Source organism: Protopterus annectens, chromosome 11.part0, assembly GCF_019279795.1.
Source record: "Protopterus annectens isolate FY-2018-M chromosome 11.part0, PAN1.0, whole genome shotgun sequence".
Taxonomy (NCBI): domain Eukaryota; kingdom Metazoa; phylum Chordata; order Ceratodontiformes; family Protopteridae; genus Protopterus; species Protopterus annectens.
Genome location: NC_056745.1, coordinates 965,843,041 through 965,864,400, shown reverse-complemented (window position 1 = coordinate 965,864,400; position 21,360 = coordinate 965,843,041). Strand labels below are relative to the sequence as shown.

At 38.6% G+C, this 21,360-nt stretch overlaps 1 protein-coding gene across 1 annotated transcript in view; it reads right to left on the bottom strand.

Moving 5' to 3' along the window:
• SEMA3D (semaphorin 3D) overlaps positions 1 to 21,360 on the bottom strand; it is a 1,474,119-nt gene that overhangs the window by 654,688 nt on the left and 798,071 nt on the right. The window contains exon 7 of the mRNA XM_044088351.1: positions 18,813 to 18,941. Within this exon, the coding sequence (XP_043944286.1) occupies positions 18,813 to 18,941 (129 nt within the window). The remainder of the gene's footprint in view (positions 1 to 18,812; positions 18,942 to 21,360) is intronic.

The window sequence follows — 21,360 nt, the reverse complement described above, 5'->3', positions numbered from 1 at the left end:
GTTCTCAAAGTCATATTCAGATCTGAAGATAAGGCAATCCTAAGATCCGAGCAAGACAATGCCGGGTGTAGATCATAGTGTGTGTTGTACCTTTAAAGCCGCTAATAATCATGGGCACATGCATATAAGTACTGAGCATGTGCAAGCAGAGTGCCATTTTGTGTAAGAAGTCAAATTGAAAGCATGTAAGTATGTAGTAGTTAGTCAGTTAGTTTGTTTAAGTTTTATGCTCCAGTCATCCACCTTGATGTGTTTGTGTGCAATAAACATCGTAAATGAATACCCAAGCCTCATTGTTTTATTTGAATACACAAGATGAGCGCCATGGTGTCAGAATGGGATCCACCATGAAGCTCACAGTCAATAATGGAGGAATATACAGGAGTTGCTGAAACAACTTGCAAACAACTCACAAACAGGTGAAAAAACATTTCCAGGTACTTAAACTCGTTTAAATTATTTTTTACTCGATTAATATGAAACAAAGCATTCAAAACATTCAAAACAAATTAGTGAATAAAAAAATGTTTAAAACTGCAACATATTGATAAAAGTACTCAAAATAATTACAAAAACATTTGAAACAATATCCAAATTGCATAAAATGTTCTAAAAATGGAAAACGACTATATTTTTTTCGCAATGTACTACTTTTTCACAATAACTAAAGCTATTCGAAGTGTCTGAAGCGTGCAAAGTCTTGGCAGTGTGCGAAATATTACAGCACAGTCTTTTCAAAGAGTACAGTTATTTTAAAGAGATTGTTGTGCAGTTAAGCAAAATTACAAGGGCCAGGTCTATACTGATGTTTAAATGCAATTTGTTGTTATGGTAGAGGGATTTCGAAGACCTACTGTACTTGTGTTTGATAATAATATTGCTGAAAATTGGAGAGTGTTTGAGCAAGAATATGATATTTTCATACAGGCTGCTATTTCTGATAAAGATACACATACAAAAGCATTTATTCTGCTTAACTTAGCTGGTCAGAAGCCATTGAGACAGAAAGTTAATTTGTGTATGCACCTGCTGTTTATGTAGAGGAAGGGGAAGACCGCCATATTGTGGTACAGACAGAAACATGGGAAAACCCTGAGTGCTTAAAACATAAATTAGAGAAATATGCAACCCTCATCAAATGAATATTACAATGGAAAGGCACATATTTTGTACAAGAGATCAAAAGCCTGGTGAAACTTTTGCAGCATATATAACTGACGTGAGAAACAAGCCAAAAATGTGCATGTCTGGTGATCTGAGAGATGAGTTGATAAAAAACAGACTTGTGTGTGGTGTTAATAATGATGCAGGGAAAAAGATTTTGCTTTGATGCCATGATTTAACTTTAAGCAAAGCCGTAGAGATTTGTCAAATATATGAGCTTACAAAAAAGCACACAAATATGCTTAAGAATGAGAAGAGCATGCTTCCAGCTTCTTCCAGCAGAAATGTTGAGAGTATGCAGCATGAGGCACATGCCAAAGGGTGGAGCTCATACAATGAGACTCAGGACAGCTTCAGTAAAACCCAGGGCACAGGCTGCAAAACCAATGGGCGATTTATCAAATCCCATGGTAAATCTCATACTCAGCTGTCGTAATTGTCACTAACCCAAACAAGAGAAGTGCTTAGCTTTTGGTCAGCAATGCCACAGATGTAAAAAGTGGAATCATTTCAGAAAGCTTTGAAAATCTAAAGAGGCACATTGTTTTATTAAGAGAGAGCATTCCAAGAAGCAAGATGTTCAAATAGAAATCTTTTTATGTTGATGGTGTGTCTGTGTTTGAGGAAGAGGTTAATGCATTAGATTTGTTAGCAAAGAGTGAAGTATTTTGTACTGTTCTGATTAATGGGAGAGTTGTAGAGCTCAAAGTTGTTACTGGTTCAAAGTGCAATGTTATGCTACAAAAATGCTAAAGTACATTGTGGTGAAAAAACTTGATTTGGCAAAGTGTGTGAAGCTTGTTGCTTATGGTGGGGAAGAAATTCAAACCAAAGGCTCAGTAGTGCTTTTATGCTCTTCTGCTGGGAACAGCCATGACTTGCAGTTTTATGTAGCCAAGAGACATGTGCAGTCATTATTAGGTCTCAAAGATAGTTTGATAATGGGACTGATTTCATTTAATAAAGAAGTCCACCATGTAAGCATATCAACGAAGGTTTCACACAAAATATTTTTTCTGAATATGCTGATATTTTCAAAGACAAACTAGGCAAACTCCCAGTGGTGTACTCCATGAAGTTAGACCACGAGGTAAGCCCAGTTGCCAGACCAGCACAGAGAGTTCCAGTTGCAATGCAGGACAGAGTAAATGGAGAGCTAGACAAAATGCTGCATTTAGGAATAATTTGTCCAGTAGAATAACCAACTGAATGGGTATCCTCTATGGTAGCACTCATAAGAAAAGCTCAGATGACATTCAAATATGTATTGATCCAAGAAATTTGAACAAAGCACTCAAACGACATAATCCAATGCGAGCAGTTGAAGAAGTCACTGCTCTCATGCCAAATGCCACTGTTTTCTCTGTCTTAGATGCAAAAAGTTCATTTAGACAAATTTTACTTGATTGAAAATCTTCCTTGCTAACCACATTAAGTACACCATTTGGAAAGGACAGATTTCTGAGAATGCCATTTGGAATAAATTCTGACAGTGAATTTTTCCAATGTGCAATGGAGCAAATCTTTACAGGCTACCCCTGTGCCACTATAGTAGATGATATTCTTGTCAGAGGCAATTGTGAACTTGAACATGATAAAAACCTCAGGAAAGTTCTAGATCATGCTCATGAGGTGAATCTTAAAATGAATCCTCAGAAATGTAAATTCAGGATGAAAGAAGTTACTTATGTGGGTCATTGGTTTACCAGTTCAGGCTTATGACCAGATCTGTCCAGGCAAGATACAATTCTTGGGATGCCAGCTCCATACAATGCCACATCTTTACTTTTCTTGGCATGGTCAACCATTTAGGCAAGTTTATTCCTGATTTGAGTGAGATTTCAGCACGGCTAAGAGGGCTGACATGCGAAAATGTAACTTGGTCCTTGTTGGAACAACACCAAAAAGCATATGATGTCATGAAACAGAAAATTGCCAGTCCACCTATTTTGAGATATTATGATGTTCACAAACCTGTAACTCTTTCTTGTGATGCTTCAAAATATGGCCTTGGTGCAGTCATTCTTCAAGAGGGCAGACCAGTAGCCTATGCATCTAGAACTCTAACCCAAACTGAGATGCAGTATGCGCAAATTGAAAAAGAGCTTTTGGCAATAGTGTTTGCATGTTCAAAGTTCAATGATTATATTTACGGTCGACCCACCCAGACTGAGACTGACCACCAACCTCTAGTTACTATTTTGAGAAATCCAATGCATACAGCTCCAGCTAGATTGCAATGCATGATGTTAAAATTGCAAAAGTACAATTTCAATATGGTTGATACAAAAGGCAAACTTCTTTATCTTGCTGATACTTTATCTAGATCGCCCAGACAAACCACTGACAGGCATGACAATAAGAAAGCTGATTTGGAAGTCTAAAATGTTTCTTCTGCATGTCTTGATGAGCCTAGAAATCACACAGCTTCAGATCCAATTCTCCAGAAGCTGAACTATTTTATCAGTCAAGGATAGCCTACAAAACAAGTTTAATTACCACTAGATGTGCAGCAGTATTTTCCTTATACAGATGAGATTTTGATGGAAGATGGTATCATCATGAAAGGACCAAAAGTTGTAATTCCAAAATCCTTGCAACCAGAGTACATTCAGATTGCAATGATGTCATCCAGGAACTGATTCTACCAAAAGAAGGGAGAGAGGACTAGTATTTTGGCCTTCTATGTCAAAAGATATTGAGAAGGAAATCTCAGCGTGTTCAATTTGTAATAGTACTAAACTGCATCAACAAAAAGAACCACTTCAGCTAAACCAGATTCCTGAACTACCTTGGTCGACAGAAGCCACTGATATTTTCAAGTGGAATGGTCAACATTATTTGTTATTAGTAGACTCATTCAAATTGGTTCAAGATTGATCAGCTTCTTAACCTAACTTCCAGTACTGTCATTACAAAATTGCAGACACGTTTTTCTGTCCATGGTAGTCCACACAGTCATTTCTGACAATGCTGCACAGTTTACAAGTCAGCAGTTCAAGAGATTTGCTGAGACATGGGACTTTGTTCATGTTACTAGTAGGCCTGAGTATCCACAGTCTAATGGCTTGATTGAATGTGCAGTTCAAAGTGCAAAACAGTTTTTGGAGAAATCTAAAAGACAAAACAAATATTTTTCTCAATTTACTTAATCGCAGAAACATTCCTCGAGACAGTCTTTTTGATTCACTTGCTCAGAGAATTATTTCGAGACAAACCAGAACTACACTACTAGTCAGTAAGAATTTGTTGATTCCGAGTGCTAAAAACAGCACAGCAGTAAAAGCCCAACTCATGAAAAAGCATTTGTCACAGAAATGTCATTATGACAAAACTAGCAAACCTCTCAAACCATTGAAAGAAGGAGAGTTAGTGAGGATGCAGACAGCAAAAGGTTTTGATCGATTAGGACAAGTGAAACATCTATGTGAGGAACTGAGATTGTACATCATTGAGTCACAAGGAATGGAATTTTAGTGGAACTGGAAACAATTATTGCCGGTGTCTGAGCCAGTGTTATAGCATTTTGTCTGTAATGGAGACTCTAATTCTCAGACGGATGTTCCTGCTCCAGAGAACATTTCTTCCTCAGTTCCTGTTCCTGAAAGTATCCCTTAAGTTCCTAATGAACAGTATTCCTCAGATACGGTTCCTGTTGCTAAACCGAGTACTGATTATTATGTAATGAGGTCAGGTATCGCAAGGGTTTACATTCCAGTTATCCACCCTGATGTGTTTGTGTGTAATAAACATCAGAGTCAGGGGAGGAACTGGTAAAGGTGGTTTAGTTGTAGAATGGATCTCCTGACCTGAAGGGGTAGGAGTCGAGGGGACACCTGACTGGCTCTGAGCCAAGAGAATCTTTCTCACCAGTCTCTCCGCATTTTATTCTTCCGTGAGGCTTCTAGAACAGCAAGTGGATAGGAAATATGGAGACTTTGGTCTTTCCAAGAATGGTGTTGGAATCCTCGAAGGCAAGAGTTTCAGAGATGGAGAATATCTGGTTCATTGTTGATGTGTTAAAGGGTAACGTTCTGTAGGATCTAATGTAGTTGGATCTGATAATTCAGTTTTCTTATGCTTTAGATCTAATATTGAGTTCGGATCCGAGGAAGACTTTTCTTTATGCTTTGGATCTGATAAAGAAGTCTGATCTGAAGCTTTTAACTTCTTTCACTTATGTTCTGATTGATCAGATATTGGCCTCTTCCTAGACTGCTCTGAAGTCTTCAAAGAAGAACAGGAAGAACCTGGAGAGGGAGACTCTGACATCTTTGATTTTGTAGGAGAAACTCAAAATAAGGCCTCCTCAAAAGAGGTAGGCAGCATGCTTTTCAGAATCAACTTGTTCCTTCTCTCTGTAAGAGCTCTCAGGATAAATCTTTAACAAATGGCACAGTCCTCCTGTAAATGGAGGGGGCCTAGGCAGTATACACAAAGTGTGTGAGAGTCCGATAACAAAAACTTAAGGCCACATTTAAGGCATTTCTTAAATCTTGCAGGATTTTTTCTCTTTTTCTGCCAGTGAATAATCAGTCAATAACCACTACAAAGGCTGAGGTTAAAGAGAAGATTATATCAACTAAAGAAAGTTTTTTTGCTGTTGTTATCGATCACAAGAAAAGGCATGAAGAAGCCAGTAAGGAGAAAATGCCAATGATGGTAACAATATAATACATGTAGTGTCGAAGAAGATGGATACTAAAAATAGTACTTAGAGTATGAAAAAGCTTATCAGTGGGAGTGGTAAACACTAGGTAGCTTATCTAAAAAAAAAAAAACTTTATGCTCCGCTGCTTAGCTAGGGTTAAACTATTCCTGGTGCCATAAAGTCTGCTGTTCGAATTTTCCCTTAGAACTAGCCAATTTTAGTTTTAGCAATCAAATCTGTTTCTTTGAGCTCAGCACTTGTTCAGAACTTGTTGTAAGCACTAAATAAGCTACAAATTACTACAGCACTCAACTTTCCTCACTTGTCTAGAGGAAAACAGTTTTTAGTACTTAATAAATAAGCACCTACCCAGGCATGTCTAAGGGTCAGCTCCCAGTGTTTTCTCCTGTCTACCTGATGAATCTGGGCATCTTGGGGCAATGCAGCAATTGCCTCATGTAGACAGACAACCCTCTTCTCCTACCACCCAACACTACAACCTGTGAGAGATGCACTTATATAGCCAAACTGGAAACAAAGCTCTCTTCACCCAAGAATGGACTAGACAGTCAAGAGGAGAAGGAAAACACTTGCACTACACCACACCACACTCATCACATACTCCCTCAAAATCTACACCACAAAAACACACACATAGAAACACAAAACACACACCTACATTCACAGAGGCTCTCAATAAAAATCTGCCCAAGCAACAGGAACCTCCCAAGCAGAAATGCAAGCAACCTCCACCCCCCAACACAACCCAAAAAACACACAGCCCACAAACTCAGTGTGCCTCTCAACGACAGCTGATAAGTCATAACAACGTACCCAACACTCTAGTCATAGGTGACTCTATAGTCAGGCACACTGATGTTCCACTCAACAGGCTAAACAAGGAGGAAGTTATTGTCAGCTGCCTGTCGGGTGCCAGGATCCACCACATAATGCACGTGCTCAGGTCACTCCACAACAAGTACAAATATGACTCTGTCATTGCCCATGTCGGTGTGAATGACCTGAGATGTACCTCCCTGGACTACATGAAAAGAGACATAGAGGAGCTGTCTGATCTTGTAGCCCAGGCAGGTATGACTCTAGCCCTGAGTAGCATCATGCCATCACCCAAAATGATACCACAATACAAGGACAAAATGCATGACTTCAACAACTGGCTAAGCTTCTGGTGTCATTCTAAGGGGATCCAGTATCTGTCTGCCTGGGATGACATGATCAACAGACCACGATGCTTTGCCAGAGATGGCCTGCACCTGTCGCCCTTGGGATTCTGGATATTGGCTAAGGGTCTTGCCACCCCTATAGTGTCTTTTTTAGGCAAGGTCCAAATGAAAAATTCACTACCGTAAAAGGTACAAGCAAGCAAAATCTGAGGGTAATGCTACTCAATGCTAGAAGTCTAAACATCAAAATGCACTCACTCGAGGCACTCCTTAAAATGGAGAACATCGACATCTGTGCAGTGACAGACACCAGGTTCAAGGCTCCAGAGAGCACCCCTGCATTAACAGGCTATAATTCATACCACACCTTTCGGTCACCAAACCTGGACCGAAACACTAAAGGTGGAGGTGTGCCCGCATTCGTTAAGGATATCCATACCTCCAGGCTCGTTGCTCAGCATAATTCCTCCGAGATTATCCAAGTGCAACTAACTCTGTGCAAGACCACAATCCAAACAGTAACCTGCTACAGATCTCCAACCATGCCCCAGGATTCCCACTCCTCATTTCTTGATACACTGGAAAATATTAGAGCACAACCTAACACCCTAATAAGGGGCGATTTCAACTACCCCACCATTAACTGGGAAAACTACTCATGTACCAACTCTTTTGCTCAACATTTTCTGGAATTCATAATTTCCAACGCCATGGATCAACTTATCCACACCCCCACCAGGGGCAGCAATATCCTAGACCTGGTCATTACCAACATGGCCAACTGGTGTTCTACACCAGAGGTCAGTTCCTCATTGGTCAGATCTGACCACAAGCTAATCACCCTAGACATCCACATCTTGTCCCCACCCCCCATTAGGGAAACCACCGTAAAAAATTTCACCAGAGCCAACTTCATGCTTCTTAAGACAGAAGTGGCAAACTTCACGACACCCATGCAGATGGATAATAGAGGTACGACTGATGAATCCTACACAAATGCATTTTATAAGCACTTACAAGAGTGCATGGATTGTGCTATCCCTAACAGAACCAAGATGCTAGCCTCCAAAAAAGGAAGCCAATCTGGATGTCCCCTGCCATAAACAAACTCTACAACAGAAGAAAGAAACTGTTTGCAAAAAAGAGTAAAGTCTCATGATTGGAGGAACTCCCTGGTCAGCCTCAGTAAGAAACTGAGATCCCTCATAAAATCCTCCAAAGCTAGTTATGAAAACAAAATCACCACTGATTCTAAAGACAACTACAAAGCATTCTATAGCTATGTCAAGAATCTCAATGGCAACACTCAGATCTGCTCTGAGTTACAGCACAATGGCACTAAATATACAGAGCCAACTGACATTGCCAACATCCTGGCAGATAGGTTCAGTGTTAACTTTACCACCTCTCACCTCGTAAAGGGCCCATCTCTATACTGGAAGAATGCAAAGTTCCTATAATCATGGCTGCACAGGTAAAAACTACACTCTTCAAAGCCAGGAACACAGCATCCATGGGGCCTGACAACATCCCAGGCTGCGTTCTACATGAACTAACTTGCACCCCAAATAAGTACCATGTTCAATCATAGCCTTACCTCAGGCTTTGTGCCTACTGAATGGTGCACAGTGACGGCCATCCCACTCCACAAAGGGCGAGCCACAACAGACCCCGGGAACTATCGCCCCATTAGCCTGAAGAGCCTGGTATGCAAGGCTATGGAACGTATCATCATGGAACTTATAAACAATGACACTGGTAATCTCCAAACTCCAGACCCCACCCAGTTTGGGTTTGTAAAAGGCAGATCATGTCTCCTAAACCTGATAGACTTCTTTGATGTGGTCACCAAAGCCGTAGATGAGGGTAAGGTGGTTCTCACAGCCTATCTAGATCTCGCTAAGGCTTTCGACACCATCCCCCACTCTGGAATTATAGATAAACTCACTAAACTAGGTATAAATCCCTATGTCACAAGATGGGTTGCCAACTGGCTCACTGACAGAACCCACACTGTGAAAGTAGCAGACTCCAAATCCGACTTCAGACCAGTGACAAGTGGAGTACCACAGGGTTCAATCATGGGTCCTCTCCTGTTTGGTATCTACTTCTCTGAAGTACAGGCTAACACAGAAGGTCTTGGCTAATGAAGTTTGCAGATGACTGCAAACTAGGAGTCATAATCGAAACTCCCTAACAATGTGGACATCCTACAAAACAGCCTCACTGAGGCAGATGCCTGATGTCAAAGCCATGGCCTCAAGCTCAATGCCAAAAAGTGCATTGTCATCCCTTTTGGTAAAAACTCTGTACCCATGAACTACCACATAGGCAGTAGTCTACTTAGCACCGAAAGTGTGATAAGAGACCTTGGGACACAGGTGGACAGTAGTCTCTCCTTTGATAATCACATCGCCACAGTAGTCAGGAAATCCTTCTACATGGCACGCCTCATCACAAAGTGTTTCTCATCCAGGAAAAAAATAGGTCATTGTTCCCCTCTACTCATCACTCATTAGACTCATTATAGAATACAGTGCCCCTTTTGGTATGTACCTCACAAGACATCTACAACAACTGGAAGGGCCGCAGAAATACCGCACAAAGAGGATTAATGGCCTCAAACAACTGCCCTAAGCAGACCGTCTCAAAAAACTCCAGCTTTACTACGTCGCATATTGCCTACTCAGAGGCAATCTCTGCCTAACATACAAAGCTATGTCAAACCCAGAGCTGTTGGACATGCTCCACTTAAAGAAATCCCTCTGAGCTACATAATCTAGGGACCTAAACCTTGTCACAACAATAAACAGAACATGCTGGAGGAATAGATTCCTGTCCCAGAGACTTCCCATACTCTGGAACAAGCTACCTATCTATATCAAACAAAGCTCCTCATTAGCACTCTTCAAGAAAAATCTTGATGATTGGATGGGAGATAGGAAATTCACCCCGGGGATCACTTCTGTTGCTCTGCTCGACAGGGGCACAGGAAAATAATTTTCTTGGGTAGCAAAAGCCAGGGTACCTTTTTGGCTAGGCTTATATAGGCCCTAGGGCTAATAGCATAGTACATACCTATGAACCTATGAAAAGTGGAAGAAAATTATCTAAATAAGAGGCAACAGGTAATAGAGATAATATTTAAAAGTTTAGAGTTTAGAGCAAGGAAAAACAAAACTTTTTTGGAAAAAAAATTACACTTAGCTCAAGAGGATTCAGGCACCACATCTTTCGCTGTCAATTGGCAAATGAGATCTGTGGTAAATGGGGTTGCTGCATTGTGGGTAAGGAAGAATCTCAAGAGTTCGAAGTTGCCACTAGCTTTTACAATGGCCGAGTCAGATCTGAGGAATTGGATCTGAACCCATTACTTGAGGACTGAATGAAAATTGACAATATCAAATCAAACCATTATTTACTTCCCTGTTGCATTCCAGCTATCTCTACACAGCCATTTTTTTTGCTTAAATTATATTTATTCCACCTATCATGCTTAAAACTATCTACAGCTACAAATACTTTTTGTATTTAGATTTTAATCAATAAAATCCAACTTCCCCTTTTAAAATTTCTTAGTTCCCATGTTTCATGAGGGAATTTCCCCAGTATCCTGGCCAATGTTCCCTTAGTCTGTATCGATGCCACCTTGGATCTCCCAAAAAAATTTGGCCTAGGCACTGTAGGACTAACACTGTAAAAAATAAATAAATAAATACATACATACATACATACATAAACATACATACATAAATAAATAGGCACTACAAAACTGGATTAAGGGTATTAGAAGCCTTGTAGCAATTACAGGGCATGCTAATTTAACTGAAATCTTTTTTTTTGTTGTTTAATTAATCCTGTGAGTGATTGGCTTAGTCAACCCACTGAGCATGTTTGAATATGAAAGAAATTATGTAAAAAATGGAATTTCTACAGCTTTTCTCTAAGTATGGTGATAACCTGGCTTCCCACCTTATCGTGCCTTCACAGATAAATAGTAGATATTATTTAGTGTAGAAAGATGAATATGCAAGCTTCAAGGATGGATTTGTTGGGTAAGGCATAATAGGGAAAAAATTAGATTTGATAGACTACGCAAATAGTTAAAAGAAGGCAGATGATTACAATTTAACCAGAATCATTGACAGGTAAAGTACACAGTTATCTTTGTTAGAACCATTTTTATTCTGTGGACATTTATTAGCCATTTTTATTTCTACCAGTGGTGACCACAAATCTGCAAATATCAAAGCTCTTGTTTACTTTCTAGTATATTTTAAGTCCACTGCTGTGATCTCTGACACACTTTACTTCACACATCCTATTTTACATCTTTTGTAAGCATCTGTGAAATAGCTGCATGTTCTCCTTTTCTGTTTTAATTATAAAGATCAGTAGCATTTTTATAGGTTCATAGGTAGGTGCTAGGCTAGCACTGCACTTGTGTAAGTGCTTATAAAGTGCATTTGTGTAGGATTCAGCAGTCACACCTCTATTGTCCCCTGTGGCAGGGTTTTCCTTTTATTAGAAATACCAGTAGACTTATCTTCTTGGTACTAAATGTTTCATAGGTTCATAGGTTCATAGGTAGGTACTAAGCTATGGCCCTAGGGCCTATATAAGCCTAGCCAAAAAGGTACCCTGGCTTTCGCCACCCAAGAAAATTATTTTCCTGTGCCCCTGTCGAGCAGAGCCACAGAGATGACCCCTGGGGTGAATTTCCTATTTCGCATCCAATCATCAATATTTTTCTTAAAGAGTGCTAATCAGGAGCTTTGTTTGGTATAGATAGGTAGTTTATTCCACAGTATGGGAAGTCTCTGGGGCAGGAAGCTATCCTACCGGCATGATCTGTTTATTGTGGTGACAAGGTTTAGGTCCCTAGAGTGTGTAGCTCAGAGGTATTTGGATTTCTTTAAGTGGAGTATTCCAACAGCTCTGGGTTTTGACATAGCTTTGTATGTTAGGCAGAGATCGCCTCTGAGTTTTTTGAGACGGCCTGTGTAGAGCATCTGTTTGAGGCCGGTAATCCTCTTTATAAGGTATTTCTGCAGCCTTTCCACTTGTAGATGTCTTGTGAGGTACATACCAAAAGGGGCATTGTACTCTATAATAGGTCTAATGAGTGATGAGTAGAGGGGAACAATTACCTCTTTTTTCCTGGATGAGAAACCTTTTGTGATGAGGTGTGCCAGGATTTCCTGACTACTGTGGCGATGCGATTATCAAAGAAGAGACTACTGTCCACCTGTGTCCCAAGGTCTCTTATCACACTTTCTGTGCTAAGTAGACTACCACCTATGTGGGTAGCTCATGGGTACAGAGTCTTTACCAATGGGGATGACAATGCACTTTTTGGCACTGAGCTTGAGGCCATGGCTTTGACATCAGGCATCTGTCTCAGTGAGGCCCTTTTGTAGGATGTCCACATCGTTAGGAGTTTTGATTATGGCTCCTAGTTTGTAGTCATCTGCAAACTCCATTAGGCAAAGACATTCTGTTTTAGCCTGTACTTCAGAAAAGTAGATACCAAATAGGAGAGGACCCAGGACTGAATCCTATGGTATTCCACTTGTCACTGATCTGAAGTCGAATTTGGAGTCTGCTACTTTTACAGTGTGGGTTCTGTAAGTGAGCCAGCTGGCAACCCATCTTGTGACATAGGGATGCATACCTACTTTAATGAGTTTATCTATAATTCCAGAGTGGGGGGTGATGTCAAAAGCCTTGCGAGATCTAGATAGGCTGTGTGAACCACCTTACCCTCATCTGCAGCTTTGGTGACTGCTTCAAAGAAGTTCTTTTGTAAACCCGAACTGGGTGGAGTCCAGAGTTTGGAGATTGCCAGTGTCTTTGTTTACAAGTTCCATGATGATACATTCCATGGCCTTGCAGACCAGGCTCATTAGGCTAATGGGGCGATAGTTCCCAGGGTCTGTAGTGGCTCCCCCTTTGTGGAGTGGGATAATCATCGCTGTCCACCATTCAGTGGGCACAAAATCTGAGGTGAGGCTATGACTGAACATGGTGTTTAGGTGGGGTTGCCAGTTCATTCTGTAGTTTGTGTAGAACGCAGCATGGGATGTTGTCAGGTCCTGTGGATACTGTGTTCCTGGCTTTGGAGAGTGTGGTTTTTACCTGTGCAGCCATGATTACAGGAACTTTGCATTCTTCCGTTATACAGATGGGTCTTTTAGGGGGTGAGAGAGGGGGGGGGTAAAGTTAGCACTGAACCTATCTGCCAGGATGTTGGCAATATTCAGTTGGTTCTGTATATTTAGTGCCATTGTGCTGTAACTCAGAGCAGATCTGATCGTTGCCATTGAGATTCTTGACATAGCTATAGAATGCTTTGTGGTTGTCTTTAGAGTCAGTGGCAATTTTGGTTTAGGTCTCATATTTTTATCATACTAAATGCATACTGACAGCACTGTACTTTTTAGAACATTAATATTTAACAGTCCACCTACACTGTTTACAAACTGACCAATGAAGAAAAAATGAAACGGTATGATTAACATCACTACCGAAAATCACCATTAAAAACAGTTTTACTATGTCACTCACAGGCATGCAGTAATAACTTCATTCATAACATGCTGAAATATTAAAAAAGAAAATTAATAATTAGCTGCTTAAATCATGGCACATAAGATACACTAAAGGAAAAAGATTCTTTGCAGTCTGAGTTAGAACAGCAGCACACAGACTGTAGGCTGAAAATGGCTGCAGAGTGTACACGTATCACAGTAACTACATAATTATGTCAATAGAAACTTAATAAACATTAAATTCATATCTTCATGTTCAGGTGAAAGCTACTAAAAATATGGGGTCCTGCAGGTTAAACAAGCCAACAAGTGGGCTTTATAGGTACATAGTTCTTTAGCATTGTTCACTAATTGACCGTGTCATCTTTTCATCTTTGTATGTGTGTGTGTGTGTGTGTGCGTGTATGTGTGCATGTGCAAGAGCATGTGTGCACATGTGTGTATGTGTGTGTGTGTGTGTGTGTGTGTGTGTGCGTGTGTGTGTGTGTGTGTGTGTGTGTGTGTGTGTGTGTGTGTCTGTGTGCGTGTGTCTATGTGTGTGTGTGTGTGTGTGTGTGTGTGTGTGTGTGTGTGTGTGTGTGTTGGCCCACTCTCTGCACCCTTTTGAAGAGCATGTCTAGTTTTGATGATTAACCCTATCATTCCTATGCAGTTGTCTGAAACAGAAAATAAGTTCAGTTACCAAGCCCTGATCCAAAGCAGTCTGTGCAACACTAACAATTTGGACACAATTCCATTAGCCCTACTTTCAGTGTAAGTGACTTACACCAGTATAAGGCCCATCTATAAAGCAGGCTTACATGGGGATCAAATTCCAAAAGCCTTGCTCTCGGTAAGTAACTTACTCCACACATACACACAGGCTTACAGTGAGTAAGTCACTTACTGTGTGACTAAGTCTTTTGGAATGTGTACCATTGTCTTTATACAAGCAGAATAGCTACAGCTTAGTTATTTGAGTACCAGTCAAGTGGTATGTGGTCCTTTTACAGTAATAAGACAAGAGGTCACAAACTCATTAGTTGTACTGATTGCTGCAGTGAAACTCCAACATTTATCAAGGAATCTAGTGATATGAGGAACCTGCATTCATTTTAATCACATTTCAGACAAATGGCTGAAAAATGTAATGCCTACTGCAAGAGAGTCATTCTTTTTCTTTTGTGATAGTAGATGATGGGTCCGTTACAGTGACGGCAACAGAGATGTAAGACAATGGCATTGCAAGGTTAGACATATTACATAGCTTTAGTTTGCATTTGGATTCTGTTCAACTTTTGTAGAAAAAAAAGCATATCAAAATATCAAAATAATGTGTTAAAGTATTTTAATAGAAATGTTAGTATGCTTCTCATCGTCATGCAGTCATTGCCTTTTGCCTGGATTTCTTTTTCAGTCATATCAGATTGTTTCAATACTATGGCATAATTCCAGTAGCTGAACTGTGACATTCTCATATTCAGTCAGCAGTTTTGTGTGAGTAATATGCTAATGCATTTTTCATGGCCAACTGAACCTTTTCACTCATTTCTGTCTGAAACAAGATATATTCTTGCCTGGAATATTTTACTCAGATAAACGAAATTATGATAATTAATATGGGTAGCTAGCATTTGTACAATACAGAAATATTAACAGTTTTCATTTCTCTTCCTAAAGGAACTGTAACTAGTTACTAAAAACAAATTACAGTAATATCGATGGCATTCCAGTATAGCAGAGAATCATTGTTTTGAAACCCTACTTGAGTTTACTTGCTAAGGTAATGTTTTACAAATTCTTAAGACTCAAAAAGGAAAAATTTTGTCCTTGCATTAATCATCCATATTATTAAATATGCTCATCATTTGTAATGGGTAAAACAAACTAAAATGCCTGTTTTTGATGATGACCCTTTACTTTCTAAAGGGCATGTACAGAACCACATAGTATGCAAATTGACATTGCTGAAAAGTTGCTCTTCAGCATGCAGCTTATTAACATTTTGTTACGTTAACATCATACTTTACTTATCATAATAATGGTGAGGGCTTACAGTTCTGCAATATAATTGCACTCTATATAATCTGTAAAGAAAAGAAAGAAAAAAATGAAATAATAGAAGTAAAGCAAAGAAAAAAAGGAAAGGAAAAAGAAAAAACCTTTGGTAGTGGTGGTGATAAAAGCCACTCAGCTCGGTCTGTGCTGTATAAATCTGTTTACTGCAACATGATAACATTAGTTTGAACTGGTGCAGTAAAGTAGGCTAGACAACTTGCTGTATTAAATAACACTGATGGTAATGTAACATGGGAATGATTTGAGTTCGGATCAAGTTTTCAGGAGCTGTACAGAGGTAGGCAGAGTGCTGTTAACTTAAACACCACTGGCAAAGAAAAATGCAGTAACAAAATAGTCTTTGGAACTGACTAGTACCGACTGATGTAAAAGTTTTCTGCTGAAGTATTACAAAAGGAATCTAAAAAGCTACTTTCCTGAGAAGTTGCTCCAAGATGATATGCTGTTGGTTTAGAGTATGTTACATGAGAAAAAGAGAGTTATTTTGATGGATATGGTTATTTCTAATGTAATGTTGACTATGACACAAAATTCAGGTTGAGAAGGTTGTATTACGTGTGTGTACAGGTAAGTTACAAGATGTCAGACGAGGAGAGCTCCTTGAAGTATTTCTGAAACATACTATACTTTCCCTTGCCTAATTAGGTTCACTATAGGTTTAAACACTACACTGTAAAGCCTGATATGAGCATTCTTGATTATATGATGCCTAATATCGTCACTGCAGAAGGGCAAACATTGTTTACTTTCTGTCTCAGCTTCATTTTTGTTCCTGCAGCTTTCTTTCTGCCACATAACATACCTTTGTCATAACCCTTTTATAGCATGAATCTGATATTTTAAATAGAACTGTTGTGTTGCAAAAAGAATACTATAATTTCAATGCATGTCCATAATGAGCTACAACGAAAAAGTACAAAATAAAACACGGACATTTTCTTGATGCTTTTCTGATGACACTGCTGAAGTACTGAAGTAGCAGCATTACACGGTCTCTAGCATCTCATATCAGACCATGCACAAGTACACCCACAGTGCCAGACTTCCAAAGAGTCCTCTCAGTGTTAAGTTTGCTCAGATTCCGAAAGACCTGCTCTCAGTGTAAGTGACTTACTCTGGTGTAAGGTCTACCTATAAGTAGACTACTATGGGGACCAGATTCCAAAACACCTACTGTCAACCTGCTCTCATTGTAAGTCTTAAAACAAAACAGACCTTCCATTCTTTTCTTCATAAACAAATATTCTGGCTTTTAATACTAAGAAATGCACACTCTCTATGAATGCTGTGGGGTTCCGCAGAAATATTAAACTCATTCATATAGAATGATAGATTGCCAATTTCTGATTTTGTTACTAATAAAACAAAGCTCAAAAATTCACTGCTTGACCATATAACTAAAATATTTAAATCAATCCATTCTTAACACACATTGTATAGTTTTACTTGTCCTGTATGCATTTACTACATCGACTATTAACCGAATCAATAGACTGCACTTTGTAAAGGACTTTTTTACCATAACCTAAGCCAATAAGGCATATGACACCTCAAAAAACATACAGAATGATGAAAGATATAGTAACACAAATCATAAAATATATACCATATGTTCACTGATTATGTTGCATGAAAGCACACCATAATATCAGTGTTTGGCAGTTTTTCAAAGGGTCTACTAAAATGCCTCAGTCACAAGAACTCAAATGCCACTCTGAAACCAGGGATTTGGGAGTTTTGTAGCTTGTATTTGCTGCTGTTTGTGCACAAAACATGACTACATACTTGACTGCATGAAGTACAGTCAAGTGTGGTAGCTGGGGGTAGTGCAGATTAGCTCTTCATGCAGCAATTAGGAAGGGGATTTAGGTTTAGGGAGTGAGTGTTTTAGTGTTAAGATTCAGAAGGGGAGTTTAGTGTTAGAGAGCAGGACAGGAATTTAGGATAAAGGGTAATCTGAGATTTAGGTTTACTGAATGGGAGGAGAGTTCTAGGTTTAGGCAGTGGATGGGGTGCTAAGGGTTGGGGTGCAGGATGGGAGTTTAAGATTAGAAACCAGGAGTGGACTTTTAGGATTAGGGAGTGATTGTGGAATTTAGGTTTAGGGAGACAGCACAGAGTTTTAAATTTAGAAAATGACTGGTGACTTTAGGGTTAAGGAGGGGAATGCTATAGTTATGGTTACAGACTAGGTGGGAGTTTATGATCAGAGTTAGGGCTCTGGTAGGAGGGAAGGTTAAGAAGTTAATTAGGATTAAGTCAGTGGGCGCGAGGACACTTACCAGTTAGAGTAAGTGGCAGCAAACAAGTGTGTCCAAGCTACTAGCATATGTTCAGTCATAGCAGACGTCTTTCAGATGACCACAGAAAATGTAACATTTTAGCTCTATCACTTGATGGTGACTATATTTCTAAATTATACTAAATGTGTCATACCAGGATGAGTATGCTAAAACAAGCTGTATGTCAATTAAGTGCCCACTAAAAACTATAGAAAAGACACATATCTCTTAAGCTATACCATATCTGTAATGGCAAATTCGATTCAGAATGAAAATGTAGTTTAATAGTGAATAGAAACTGAAATGTTTATTTTCAGGCATACGTATATGCATATATACATATATATGTGAGTGTGTGTGTGTGTGTGTGTGTGTGTGTGTGTGTGTGTCTGTGTATGTATATATAATCGTATATAGGCAACTTTCCTGACCTGATACTTCCCCACATGTATATTCCATCAGCTTCTCCACACAGGAATAAAGTACATAGAGCTACAATTCAGTACATTTTAATTTTCAGAATGGAGTGACCTTTCTGTTTACATTAGTAACACTAATAATAAGGAAAATATTTATCAGCAGTTTTGTTGAAAAATGCAGTCTGAAATCTTTCAGTATTGGTGAACGGCAGTTGCCCACTAAATTTGTGCTATTCATGAATTTTATCTGATATACTTCACTGTCACATTTAACATTAAAATGAAACAAAAATGGAAAGAACCATGCTACAAATAATAAAGCAGATAGACAAGCCTTTACAGTTCAGTGGACAAGGAAATTAACAAGGGATTAGCCTTCAGGTTTTCTACAAAAATGATGTATTACTTTGTAACTGGGCTGAAAGTAATTTACATTTTCAGCCAATAGACTGTACATGTGAAAACTAGAAAGGGACTAGCATGAAAAAGTATTATACCCGTACCGTTAAGCAAGTAAGGATCTGAGTAGTCAGTTCGAATATAATGGTGATCATTCAATGGTCCCAAAGATTGAGTAAATGCAGTGTCTTTGCCAAGAAAGTCAGATGCAGTTCCAGCATAAAAGTATTCATCTGTAAATGAAACAAAATATATTAACTATAGAGTTACAGTTTGAAGTTACTTAGAAATAACATGTATCTTATTTTCAGCTAATTCAGATGAGCGGTCATAACGTACTGAAATTATTCATTTGTTTAGTTGTATGGCATGTTCAGTCATAAACTTTGCTCATATAATGTTCTTTAATCAAAATTGTACTACCTCTGCATCAAAAACAGTTTATTATATCCAAAACAGAAGTCAAGTGATTGTCTTTTTTCAAATCATACAATGCTATTTTTGAGCAATGACAAAAGGAAGTGCAATGGATGCAACAGTATAACATACATTGAAAGAAAACCTGTGTACAGCATTATTGTATGAGATGCAAGAAACAGAAACAAACACAAGGAAGCACGTTCTCTTTTGTGATCCAGATACAGATAGACGCATATACATTTATATAGCTGCACTCATTTTATTCTAAACAGTTTGCAGTCAACATCTGTTTAGTTGACTGCATGTGGTCAGCTAAACAAAAGGTTGACAGGTATCTGAGATCACACAGTTCCTGGGGTTGGGGAATATGCCCTTTCCCTGAATGTTTGTGAACTTGAATTTAGTATACGTAATTTGCACAAGGAATGTGGGGCACAGTCACCCACATGGGGAGCATAGAAGGGCTTGCCCTCTGAAAAAACACTTGGGTGGCACAGTGGTACAGCAGTTAACATTGAGGTTCACTTGTTCGTTTCTTGGCTGGGGTGCCTTCTGTGCGGAGTCTGCATGTCCTCCCTCTGTTCGTGTGGGTTTCCTCCAGGTATTCCTGTTTCCTCCCACATTCCAAAGACATGCATCTGGCATATTTCTCGTTGTGCTTCCACTGAAAATGGGGTCTGTCTCAGCTGGTGTTTCCCATTAAACAAATTTTCAAAATAAAAAAAATAAAACTAGATGTCATACATAATTAGTGCAGGGAATGTGGGGAATAGTCACCAACATGGGGAGCACAGAGGTGCTTGCTGCCTGAAAAAAAAAATGTTTTCTGTTGTTTTTTGTGAAATTTTGCTTGCACCAATGTTTTTGTGTGGCACATGCCTGGTAGTTTGTAGACTTCTGCATTTCTGAAGTTATGCTATTGACATTTAGGATGTCAAAGTTTAGGTCATTCTTTTATTTGAGGTAATTCCATAAAGTTAAATATAGATATAGACATACATATACATATAGACATAGTTATAGATATATACTACAACAAAACAAAAAAAAAAAATAGGCAAAGACATGGAAACAAACTGTTTTTTGTATGTTAGCGCTTTTGTCAAGTTTAATAACTCAAGAACAACCATATCAGATACACTTAAATACCAAATACAAAATCACATGATCAAGGGTAAAAGTCATATGACCAAGCAATGTTAAACTTTTAAAGTGACCACATTACTTTTCTAAGAAAAATTTTTTTGAAAGCATATAAAGTCATTTAAAATGCAATTACAATAACATCTGCCTTCTGAAAAAAACATTCAGCATCCTCATTTTTTAAAACATGCACAAACAAAAATACACAAATAATATAAAATTATAAACTATTCCAGTCAAACTCTTCAATTTCAATCAACCAGGATTAAATGATCTGTGTTCTATAGTCTGCGTGCTGATATTGAAGAGTTTAACTCGTTGAATAGTTTATAATTTTATATTCTTTGTGTATCTTTGTTTGTGCATGTTTTAAAAAAATGATGATGCTGAATGTTTTTTCAGAGGGCAGATGGTATTTTCAATGACTTTATATGCTTTCAAAAAATGTTTTCTTAGAAAAGTAATGTGGTCACTTTAAAAGTTAAAGTTAAAAGTTTAACATTGCTTGGTCATATGACTTTTACACTTGCTCATGTGATTTTGTATTTAAGTGTATCTAATATGGTTGTCCTGTTTGTCTGAAGAAGCTGAGTTATTAAACTTGACGAAAGCGCTAACATACAAAAAACAGTTTGTTTCCGCTTTTTTGCCTCTTTTTTGTTTTATTAAGTGGTCTGTCAGTTTTCTTTTGTGTTTGAGCTCATATAGATATATACTACATAAACAGAAGACTAGACACACAAACTAGAGACACACCTACACACAAGCTCACACACACCCATACACTAACAGGCACACGCACGCATTACAAATTCCAAAAGTGTTTGCATGTATGTGTCTGTATGCATCCATGTCCATATAAGTGTGTGTGTGTGTGTGTGTGTGTGTGTGTGTGTGTGTGTGTGTGTGTATATATATAAAATTCATTTAATTATTTATAAATATATGTATACATATCTTCAACAGGTAGAATAAACACTTGGTAGAAAAGTTTTTGTAGGTGTAAAAAGAAAGAGAATGCAGACATGAGTGAATGTTCATTTCAATGAATTACATATGGTTGAAATATGTTTCATATAGCATAGGCAG